This window comes from Callospermophilus lateralis, unplaced genomic scaffold, assembly GCF_048772815.1.
Source record: "Callospermophilus lateralis isolate mCalLat2 unplaced genomic scaffold, mCalLat2.hap1 Scaffold_314, whole genome shotgun sequence".
NCBI classification, from domain to species: domain Eukaryota; kingdom Metazoa; phylum Chordata; class Mammalia; order Rodentia; family Sciuridae; genus Callospermophilus; species Callospermophilus lateralis.
The window spans coordinates 446,255-458,481 of record NW_027513751.1 but is presented as its reverse complement, the minus strand read 5'-3'; the positions used below and the strand labels follow the sequence as shown (position 1 = coordinate 458,481).

Genomic DNA, 12,227 nt, shown 5'->3' with positions numbered 1-12,227 from the left:
ACGTGGGACAATGGACAGAGGATATTCCTTAGTAGGCAGCCACATAGTTGGTTTCGGGACATCCTCTCCCCTTTTCTCTAAGTTTATGTTATATTTAAAATTTTAAGCCATGATTTATAAAAAATTGATAACATATCTTTATTTATACACAATTAAATGCCAGTAGTGTGTTTACAGACAACTGGATGCCAGTTTCATCACACAGGTTGGATCTCAGCCATATCTGTCCACATCTGTCTGGACAGTCAGGAGAGGCTGAGCCTCTGTAAGATCATGGACACTCTTCCACAAGAATAGAGAGGTCACCTTCCTCATCTCTAAAGAGCTCAACCTTCTATGAAGAACATATTCTCAGCTTGTTTGTCCCCATTTCAAGCTTCTGAACCTCAGCAGGGCCATTTCTGACCTAGATATAGCTCTTCATATGAAATGTGAAATTTTCTTTTCTTTTAAAGGTATTTATTTACTGAACTCATGGATGATTCAAGAAGCTTTGTGTAACAGGCCTAGAGAAATGTCTCCTCTCAAAGGATACATAGGAACCAAAAGAAACCATTTAAGGCAGAGGACATGGCATATCTGGAATTATTTACAAGTAGACAAGTAGAATTCAGAATTAAACATACATTGGTGTTCTTCTGTCACAAGACCAAGAGATCTACTTCTGTGGCAGGAAGCACCCAATGGCGATTCTGACAATATATTCCAAAGGGCATCCATTAGAACTCATAAGTTAATGAATTCAAATCATTCAATGCAGTAAATACAGAAAATGGCTCTTCCTGTTGTCCCAGTCACGCCCAATTTAACCAAAGGGATGCTGACTCATTCATTGCTCTAGGGCCAATTCACTGTTTTAAAGGATATGAAGCCAGACAGTTTTCCTACAAAGGAAAAGGAAAAAAAAAAAGGAAACTGCATTCCTATGCCACTGCACTGCCAGGGAGTCCCCCTTGCCATTCTAGTGTGGATGGGTACAGCCTCCTCTGCATGGGAAAGCTCTCCAGACCCTGAGCTTAGGGGACAGAGAGCAACAGCACACCCCAGAAATGAAAGCCATTTCATGGACTGAAGGGAAGGGACAGCCTTCTGCCTAATACACTTTCAGGAACAAGTGAAGGCCACTTTGGGGTATGAATGAAAGAGAATGCTGACCACACCCAATCCCTGAGAAACCCAAGTAGGGCCCAAAAGACAAAAACAAGGGCCCGTTTGTGGTCATCCTCCTTTGTGGAAAAAGGCCTGTTACTCATCCAACTAAGGCCGCAGGCAGGATGTTTGCAGGCTACTGGCCTGCTGGCTTGGAAAATTTCTATGAATTTTCCATCTTCTCCTCTGGACCTACTTTCCTGTGAGATTTCCTGTGTCCACTGGTACCCCCTCACCTTTGCAAATCTTACTGCAAATTGCTTTCAAAAATCAGCTAAAGCCTGAATGGTCCCACCTAACAGGTGGCTTGACATCATCTGATGAAGACATGGTTTTAGTAGGTACCAGAAAACCAGGGTTTAAGTCTAGGTTCCTCTTTTACTAGCCATACAGTTTTAAGTTAGGGAGATCTTATATTTTCTCTGGAGGATTCCAAATATAAACTAGGTCATGTCATTGTCCTGTTCAAAATTTCCCACCATACTTAAAAATACATACTTAAATACACCATACTTAAAGAATACAATAGCCTCCTCATTGTCCCCAAGAGTGCCTATTTAAAAGCCCCATACATCTTCTAGTTTCTAAAATCTGTTTTACGGTTTCCATTGTTTCTGATGAGTAGTTGGCTGTCTTTAATATCATCATTCTTCTGAACGTAATGTTTTTCCTCCAGCTAGCTGCTTTCAAGATTTTTTCCTTTATTTGTTTCTTGCCCTTTGACTATGTGCTTTTCTTTTTGTATTTATTCCTGTTGGGGTCCACTGTGCCCTTAGCATTTGTAAATTGATTGGAAAATTCTTCATTCATTAATTGGAAAATTCTTACCCACTGCTCTTTCAGAAATTTCTTCTGTGCCAGTCTCTCCCTTTTCTCAGATTCCAACTACACCTAATTTATGCTGCTTCATTTTGTCCCAAAGATATCATGTACCCTTTTCCATTTAATTCTTTCTCTGTGTTTCAGTTTGAATGATTTCTATTGAGGAGTCTCCAACTTCATTGTTTTTTCCCCCTCTGCTTTGTACAGTCTGCTTAGAAGCCACTGAAGGAATGCATTTCTGACACTGTATTTTTTTTCCTAGAATTTTTCATTTGACTTAAAAAATAGCTTCCACCTCTCTGATGAAATTCTCCATCCATTTACGTATGTTGTCCACTTTCTTCCCCAAATTGTTCAATATATTTATCATAGAACTTTTTTCTTTCTTTGTGGGTGTTGGGGATAGAACCCAAGGGTGATCTACCACTGAGCTACATCCTGCCCTTTTTATTTTTTATGTGGACCATTAAAGGTCTTGTTAAGTTTCCTAGGCTGACCTTGAACTTGTGATCCTCCTGCCTTAGCCACCTGAGATGATGTGATTACAGGAGTACATAACCTTGCATGTTATTATAAAATTTTTAAGTTGTTATCTCATAATTCCAATATCTCGACCATCTCAAGTTCTGGTTGTGTTGATTGTTTCCTCTCTTAATGAAAGGTCATGTTTTCTTTTTCTTTTTTGGGTGTCATGTAATTTAAAAATCTTGGAATTACATATGAGAAAACACTACCACATTTCTGATCCATCTCTAACAACTTTTATGACAATAATTTTTATATTAATCTCTTTCCTTATTCCATACTCCATTACTCTTTCACAGTTTATCTTTCCTTTTATTCTATTTTGTGTTTTTTTTTAATTATTATCTTAAAAAACTAATAAAAAAGACTTGAATTTGATTCCAGGTTTTACTAGTTACTAGTATGATCTTGCAAAATATCTTTTTAAGCCTTAATTTTCTCATCTGTATCATGGAAAATAATCCCACTTAAAATGTGAGTGTAACTTTATTTGGAAATAGGGTCTTTGTAAATGTACTCAAGATGAGGTCACACTGATTTAGGGTGGACCCTAATTTATCATAAGTAGAGGAGAAGCAGAGATACACACAGGGAGAAGCCACACTGTCACGTAGGCAGAGAATAAAGCTCAGAGACTTTAAGCCAAGTAATGCTTGAGGTTGATAGAAGCTTGGAGGGGCAAGAAAGAATACAATAAATAGCCTCCTCATCAATGGGGGATACATTCTAATACTCCTTGTAGATGCCTAAAACTGAGGATAGTACACAAACTTTTATATAAGCACTGTGGTAGCACAATAGCTTAGCTGATAACAGATAGCTACTAAGTGACTAAACCAGGGTGGATAGTGTATATAGCATGGATACACTGGACATAAGGCTGATTCATGTCATGAGTGGGATGGAGAAAGATGGTGTGAGATCTCATCATATTATTCAGAATGGTATGCAATTTAAAATATATGACTTTTATGGAAATTTCCATTTAATATTTTTGTAACATGGATGACTATAGGTCACTGACATCATAGAAAGTAAAATTTCAGATATAAGGAACTACTGTATAGTCCAGTAGAATTGCTATATACTTCACAGTGTGCATGATCCTCTGCTGACATCTAATTTCAGACTTCAGGCCTTTAAAACTGAGAGACAACATTTCTGTTGTTCAAGCCATCAAATTGTGGTACTATGTCACACGCAGCCCTAGATAACTAATACACAAGTAACTCTGGGACACAGGAAGGAAGATCCTTAAATCTCCTCAGGAATGACTCCCTGGTGGTAAAACTTTAGGTGTGGAGCAAATATTTTCAGGCAGCCCAGTATGACCACACTTCACTAGGAACTTCTATCAACTGGGTCAGTTGAGTTCGGGGACTCCTGCCTACAATTGTTGAGACTGGGTTTGGGACTACACATGTGACCATTGGGAAGCTGACAGCTATGCCAAAGCCCAATACCCAGACCATCTTCAAGGGGACAGAATATGGATAGCACATCAGAGTGCCCTTGCTCCCCTGGAGATGCTCTCAATTAACTGAAATTGGCAGGTTAGTGGGCCACCGACTCGTTATCATCCCATTCTATTTCCCAAAGGGGAAAGATGTTGTTTCAAAGAGGTAAACTGGCCATTCATCCAGGATATGTGCCCTTCTCGGATCTTTCCCTTCCACTGAACCCATGCCTTATCCATGCCATTCACAGTTTTGCTTTGAAAATTCCTACTCAAATGACAACTCAAAATGCAGCATTCACCAGAAGCGCCCCTGACCCCTGCTCCCATCCCTAGATCTTCTGCATGTTGATTTTGGCACTGAATATCATCTGCACTGTTAAGCATGTGTTTGTTGCTAACATCAACTCCTATCTCTGATCCAGGTAAATCACAGTGCTGAATACTAGGAATATAGCAGGCAGACATATATAGCAGGCAGACATATATGTGCTGCTTTCATGTTGCTTATAGTCTAGCAGAAACCCAGATGGTCTATTGTAAGAAATAAAAATCACTTCATAGTGGCTAAACACTTCCTATGTGATAGACATTGTATTCAAGCACTTTGTATATGTGATCTTATTTAGTCCACTCAGGTTACCAGTCAAGTATGTAATATCAGCTCTATATTACAGAGGAGGGAACTCTACTAGTCACTGGAAGCCAAACCCAAAGTGTGTAAGTCCAGCCCACCCTCACAACACACCTGCATGATTCTCTTAAATATCACAACCAAGTGTGAAGAGTGCTCTGATAGGAGAAGCACAGGGGCAGTGTGTACCTGAGACAGTTAACTGCAGGATCAGGACAACTGAACTCATCCCAGGTGGGTGGTCAACTCCCACAGGTGGTGAGACAGCCTCACCTGTGGTTATGGAACAAGCACCCCTCCCCCTCCCCAGAGTGACTCAGACAGTTCTCACAGACAGTAAGTGCTTAATAAATGTCTACTGAATTGATGAGAAGAGTCCAGAAAAGTAAGTTATTTTACAAGAGCCTACCTAATATTTTGGTAGAAAGAAACAAATAAACAGATATTATGCAAAAACATTTCTTTCACGATTTCTTCCCCATCTCCCCCTCCCCTCTTTTGGGGTAAGGTAAAAGAAGCAGGCCCATCTTTTCAGATCTCTAAGAGTGACCTAAGTCAATCTTGGAAGCTAGCCTAGTTCAAGCCCCTCCTTCTGTGCCTGGTACACAGGAGCCATGACAGTTCAGTAGAATCCATGGCCACATCTGGACACTGGCTCTGCTTTCCATGTCACACAACATCCATGAAATCCCCAGGCCAAGTCCTACAGACTGGCTACTCTTCTAACTCTGGCTACTGTGGGAAAATGCTATTGACTGAATCCAAGGGACTGTGATGCTTTCCACACATCAGGTCACATCACAAATGGGGGGGGAAATGGAATTAAAGAAACAACCTTCTGATTCAAAATCACTTTCACTGCATCCTCGACTTCCTCCTGATTGTTGAGATTGACAGTCCAAACATGCGGCCGGCTGATGAAAACTTCAGCATACGGATGCTGGGATGTCAGCTGGAAAAGAGGAAACAACACCACAGTTTCACACTGATTTCAAAAAAATCTTCTGGGCTAGATGAAGTGTTGTACATTTTACCGCACTGAGTTGTACTTGCGCAGGTAATAAGACACTCATCCTCTCCCTCGACAACTGAAACATCCTGTGCAAACATAGCAGTTCAGAAACAAATAGTGATGGCTGCACATCTTGAATCCCTCTTGGAAATAAGAGAATGTCACAATCTGGTGACAAGGTGGCTGTTTTAGGTGGGGTGTGTGGGTGTGCCAGGGATTGAACCTGGGACCTTGTGCATGTTAGGCAGGTGCTCTACCACCAAGCTACACTCCCAGCCCTTATAGGTGACTTTAATTCCTAATGAACATTTATGCTCAACCAAAATAAGCATAGCTCATCCATACTCACCCCTGAAAATAACCTCTTTCAAACCAGTATCTATTTTCTTGGCTAGGACAGACAGGTAAGCATAAAAAATTGCAATAAAAATCAAGGCTGCAACAGTCCCAAGAAGATGAGTAATGGTGCATACAAAAGATGATAGAAACAGAAGTGATCCCATCAGAATAAAACAGAATCTTTAGGGTTTGGGGAGTAATCATCAGCATAACATTGGGGCCTGAAATTTTTAGAAGCAATCTGTAATTGGAAAAGCAAGAAATGGCAGTTTTATCCTAAAGGAGGTTTTATTTTATAAAACAGGGTGGTCAAAGAAGCAAAGATATATATTGACAATTCTGGGTTCTTTAAAAATTCATTCTTCAGGACAGCTAAATTTATCCCTCGATCATGCTGCCACCTCTATTCTTATACCCCTTTAAGGTAGTGGTGTAAAGGAGTGTTCTAGACATTTATGAGAATATTTTTAGTTACCACAAGAGCTGGTGCTACTCTTAGCCTGTGGGTGGGGACTAGGGATACATGACATATAGTGAGGTCTAGGACAGACCTGCACAAAGAGGAATTGTTCAACTTCCATCATCATCATCATTTTCATCATTTTTGATGATGGGAATTGAACCAGGACCTTGTTAATGCTCTTTACCACTGATCTCCTCCTCCAGCTCAAAGAACTTCCAAATGCCCTGCTGGGCTTTCAGGTGGATTTATAGCATCTAACACTTTGATACAGTTTTAATATACAATAAATTTCCCAGGAGCATAATTACCATGTAAATCAAGAAATGTTCGTACTGTTTTATTTGGAACTTCGCCCATGAGCTGTCACCATTTTGGAAAAATCATGGCAGTGAAGTCAATGCCACTCAGGATACCAGAACTGCCAGTAAAATGTCCCCAAATTGGTCTATATTTGTAGCTATCACATTAATGGCAATTATGTATATATGTGTGATATGTGTACACACTCTTATATTTAGTTTCTCGTTCATAATGTCAATTACAAGCAAAAAAGGCTGACAACTCTTAGTTGAATGTTTTATTCCTTTTAAATACAAGTGTTCATGGTAAGAGGGAATGAAAAATCATGTCTGCTAGGATAGGTCTTGGCTACATAATATTGAAATATGTATTACTTTATTATGAATTATTTTCTTTTTATTTATTCTTCATATTCGAGTTAGGAAACTATATTTTTTTAATTATGTAGGCAGGCAGGTTACATTATTTAAGATTTTCATTTCAGGAGAAAAAAAAGATGTTATAACATGTTTATCGTAAAAGGAGGTGTTAGCTCTGGAGTGTTAAGACCTTTGCTGTGGAGGCAAAAGGTCTGGCTCTCTTTTTTCCTTTTCTCTTTAGACTCTGATATAGAGATATACTTGGAGGAGTGGATGTTCCCTCTTGCTCTCAGTCACTGGTCTTGGTAGCCTGCTGCAGCAGTGGTGTGCAAAAACATGACTAAGGACAGGAAAAATGGGCCACAAGTCATTGGGCTCCAGCTGCAGTTTTCACTGCCAGTCACTCAGGGAAATCATGTGAGGAAAGTCCAAGAAGGTTTTCCCCGCTCTGCTCCTGCTTCTCTGCTTTTTGGGTGGTGGTGCTGAGGATGGAAGTCAGTGTCAGCCTCCTAGGCAAGGGCTCTACCACTGTGCTATACTCCCAGCCCAGTTCTAGTCACTTTTGATGGGGCACATCAAGAATAATCCAAAATCTGGTATACTCAACATACACTTTTCTGATGATAATTAATTAGCCGTGCTGAGGTGGCTCAGGAGGGAGTTGAGCAATGAAGTAACCTTGGGTTACCCAATAAATTGGTTATGACACAAAGTAGCAATTAACAGTACAAGCTTGGGAGTCAAGGAGAAAAGGGTTCAAGTCCTGACACCGTCATTTCATACTTCCATAACTGTGACAAGTTGCCTGTCTGTGGATTCTCTGAGGCTCATGCATAATCTATTTTCTTCAGGGTTGGGACCTTCTCAAGTGCAAAATGGGGACAACAACATTGTTTTATCTCATGGGGTTGCTGTGAGGATTATGTGAAATATTTCACAGAAAAATTCAATATTCCAAAACTTGGTACTCTATAAACATTTACTAAGTAGTGGCCCAAATTCATATCCCGCTACAGTGTCACACATCTGCACATCATGGGCTAGCATCAGTAGTTGGGGTTTAGTTGTATGGGAGTTGTGCTTGTAGCATTATGTCAGCACCCAAAAAGTTTTGGATTGCAACATTTTGGATGAGGGATATTTGGCCTGTATCCAGTACCTTCTATAAGCCAGGTGTTCTTCTAGGCACTGGAAATATACCCACAAAGAGAACAAGCAAAACCTCTGGTGCAAAGTTCATGGTGCTACATGATGGCCTGGTTCCAGTGGTGGTGGAACCTCAAGCCCTGATTCTGAGAGAGGTTTCAAAACCCATCCAAGCTGTATAAGAAAAGTCATAGCTGAATGAATGTCTGTTTGGCAGAGGGTGGGGAGTCAGGCATGAAGACAGGATAGGATGTGGCAGCCCGTTTGCCAAATCTGTCCAGGCCTCTATGTGAGCTGGCATGGTGGGGAACACAGGATCACCATGGTTTACCAAGGCTTGGAGGGGAAAAGAAATAAAGTCTGGGTAGAGAAGGGTACAGGTGTAGCATGAGCACTAGTAGCAGCTTCACCTGGCAGGCCACAGTCAGAGATGTTCTGACTGCAGAAAGGAAGGTATCTTGTCTGGCTCCTACGTCAGAACTGCAGACACCCTTGCATCCCAGTGTTAAATGTGAATACCCTATTTAATATCACAAATGTAATAGGAAGCTTCCTGAAGCAAGAAGAGGAAGGTGGACATGAAGAGGTTAAGATTAGGAAGGTGAAGAAAGAAAATATATTACAAGAGATGGAGATTTACATCAAAATTAAAAACATGCTACTCTAGCGAATCCTGATTTGCTGACCTCAACTGATCTCTTGGCGTTTGCTGGACTGAATGACTTGTCTGTGGTCCTTTGATAAATAATTCATTCATCCAAATTTTTATCATTTTCTCTAGATTCTCATCTCTTTCAATGTTTCATTAATTCCTCCTGTCTTTCCAGATTCCCTGAAGCAAGAGTCTGCTGGAGATGCCTGGGTCCCTAATGGCATGCCAGGACAAATTCTGCTGAGCAGAGGGTTTCCTGGGCTTGGTGCAGAGATTCAAAGAGGGCTCATAAAGAAAAATAATGAGTCTAGAGCTGATTAAACATCAATCATTCCTTCAAACCTCTCGAGGAGCTCAGGCTTGTTCCCTCTCCAGTATTGAGGCTGAAGACCCTGTGAATCTACTTTATTCCACAGTCCTCAGCAGCTCTAGGTCTCCACTTCCAAGGTGGATTGGAATAAGTTGCTTATAAATTGCTCAGAGACACAGAGGAAGGAGTTGGAAGCAGAAAGGGTTATAAATGCAAAGGCTGACCGGCCTTCCATGTCACTACTGCAGAGGCCAAGATCCATTCATTTTAGTGCATGAGGGTGTGTTCTGGGTGTGAGGAGAATCTCAGTGATACACTGTCTTAGCCTCATCCTATTTGGTAACTGTTTGAGCCATAGTTCCACTTGGAGTATTTTAATATATTCTTTTCAGATAAGCAGGCACTATGTAATGGGCTCAGGGACATGCTCAGAAGGTACCCTTTTTTCAAGGATGAATACATGTCCCTCATGCTAAAATTCAAGCTGTCCTCCTTGGCTGTTGGCCACTCTGACATTGTGGCTGGGGTTTTATGGGCCTCTTCTTGTTCTCTCCTGGACATCAGGGACCTCAGTTTTGGCCTATTTCCTATTCTATGACAGGGTAAGTGGATGGTAAGTAAGGGTTCTTTTAAAATTTGCAAGGCTGAGCAAGACATTCATGAGGCTGGGTTAATAGAAGTGTGTGAGACAGTAAAGACATGCTGCTGAAAACCAGCTCTGCCAAATGTTATTTTAAAGGAGCTTGAACTTTTTCCACAACCTGATGTGGAGAAAAGTAAAATGAGGCAAATAGCAAAAAATAGCACTGCTGTTAAAGGGCCCGGACATCCTGATGATTCTAAAATATCAACGTAAGACAGGAGGTGATGGGAAGCAAATGGTAAAACGGGACACACGTCATTACTGGAGGGCTTCAAATAATCATCTGATTACAGGTGACCTTACAAGGAAATAATATCTTCATTAAAACAAGGACTTAAAGAACTGACAGAATATTTTGTTCATGCTATTGCACAAATAACTTGAAGGTTGAAAGGATCAAATATATTTACAAATGGAGAAACTGAAGCAGAGGAGATAGATACTCTTTGATAGGTTGGTTTCCATTGAGTTTGGGTGTTTATGAGTCTGGTTCATCAACAGCCTAGCAGAGATTTCATTTGCAATTAAAACAATCACGAGTTAGAGTGACCTCCTCAACTTGACCTCAATTTACCATAGGCATGTCCAGCTCTCCAGAGTTAACAACCCTACTAGCACTGTCTACCTCTTAAAGCTGTTGTGAGATTCCAAGAGGATAGCACATATGAATGTACCTTCTAAATAAGATCACCGATGGCTAACATGCTACAAAAGTTTATTTGTTCAACCTCTCTGCCCTATCTTGAATATAAAAGCAAAGTGAGCCAAGGACCAGAGTTAAGAAATCCACCCGTGATAATAAACTTCTCTATGCTTTAGGAAACACTAGTGGAGGGATCTGCTTGTTTTGTTCACTGTTGCATTCCTTGCACAATGCCTGGTATATACTAGTTGTTCAATAAGTATATGCAAAATTCATAAAAAAAAACTTATTAGTAAATATAAGAAAGCATATCAAATAAATTAAAGGGCTTTCACGGCCAACTCTGTTATTCACAAGCTACCTAATTTCATGTGATACTTTAATGCAGGAATATAGAAAGGGCATAGCCCACAAAGCCCCAGACCATTATGCTCTAGTGTAGTACAATAACACTCAGTGGCTCCCCAACTATCTATGTGCAGTGTCTGCATGCCTCTTTCTGTGACCATTGACCCTTATTTCCTGTTGTATTTAATCATCCACTATTTTCCAATACTTTCTAGATAGGTTGCTTTCTAGTTTTCTCCTGAATATGCCATTGGCACCTTGGCTACCTGATTCTGTCTCTTTATATGGTTCAATAGTAGGTGTATCCATACCCCAGCAATCTCTTATATCTGTGATGATGATTTCTCTGCTCCCTGAGGCAGCAGGAATTTTTCTTCCATATGAACCTCTTCTTTTTTTTTTCTGGTGTCCAGGACATACTTGCTAAATGAGGAGGTAAGAGGAAAAGCTGGTTAGGGACCCAATTTGATTCCATGAACACAGATAACAGAGTGAAGAGTTCATTAACCCTGGCTTACTGTGAAGAGGCTCCTATTCTAGCAGAAGGACTGTCCTTTAAGATAGAGCCTTACCTTTCCCATGTTTGGCCCTACTCCCAGCCCCTGGCTTATTGCCTAGCACAGAGAAGATCCTCTGTAAATTTTTTTTATTATAAAGTTTCCTGACTTCCCCACTTATTTTTAGTTAGTTCAGGAATTGTGCAAATAACAATTTTTGAAAAAAAATTAATTGCATTTATTTTTTTGCCAAAATCAATTAACAAACAGTAGCAACCTCCTTTCCCTATTCACTAATTTTTTTAGTGACAGCTGCTAGGAAACTACTGCCCAATCAAGGCCTAAAGAGCTATTGCATTGTTAGAAAGAAAACAAGAAAGAATCTGATCGCATTTTTAATGCCAAGGGAAACAAACCTGTAAAGAGCAACTCTGGTCAATGTTTACAAATCTGCTGAAAACTCACCTTGGTTTCTCGGAGAAGAAATTGCAGGTCTCGTCCATTGAGTATGCCATGGTTTTTCACGTAACTGGAAATATTCTTTGTGCTGGAGCCATAAACTGTTGCATGCACTTCCATATATGTGTGGATGATGTCCAAATAGATCTTTCTATTCTAAAACGAGGGCACAAGCAGAAAGCATTTCTTGTTTTATTTGCTTAACAACCTGTCTGGAAGGATGGAGCTTCTAAGAGCTAGAGGCCTCAGGGGTGGGCATTCTTATCGTGGAAATGGCAGTAGTTTGGCAATCCAAATTCTGGACTTTCTTTTTTAAGGTTAAAAATAGTCATATTGCTACTGTATAACTATGCAAGAAATACACTATATTACAACACATTACTGAGTACCAATGACAACTCATTGCCACTCTTTGGAAGTATCGTCCTCACTTTGTAAATTACCAGGGATCCTCAAGTTGCTTTTGGCTC

The 12,227-nt window shown here is 40.3% G+C and overlaps 1 protein-coding gene across 1 annotated transcript in view; it reads right to left on the bottom strand.

Moving 5' to 3' along the window:
- LOC143640503 (uncharacterized) overlaps positions 1-12,227 on the bottom strand; it is an 87,748-nt gene that overhangs the window by 19,900 nt on the left and 55,621 nt on the right. Inside the window, exons 6-8 of the mRNA XM_077108267.1 lie at positions 11,764-11,913; positions 11,113-11,224; positions 5,422-5,538 (exon numbers count right to left, since the gene is read on the bottom strand). Coding sequence (XP_076964382.1) covers positions 5,513-5,538; positions 11,113-11,224; positions 11,764-11,913 — 288 coding nt within the window. The 3' untranslated portion in view covers positions 5,422-5,512. The remainder of the gene's footprint in view (positions 1-5,421; positions 5,539-11,112; positions 11,225-11,763; positions 11,914-12,227) is intronic.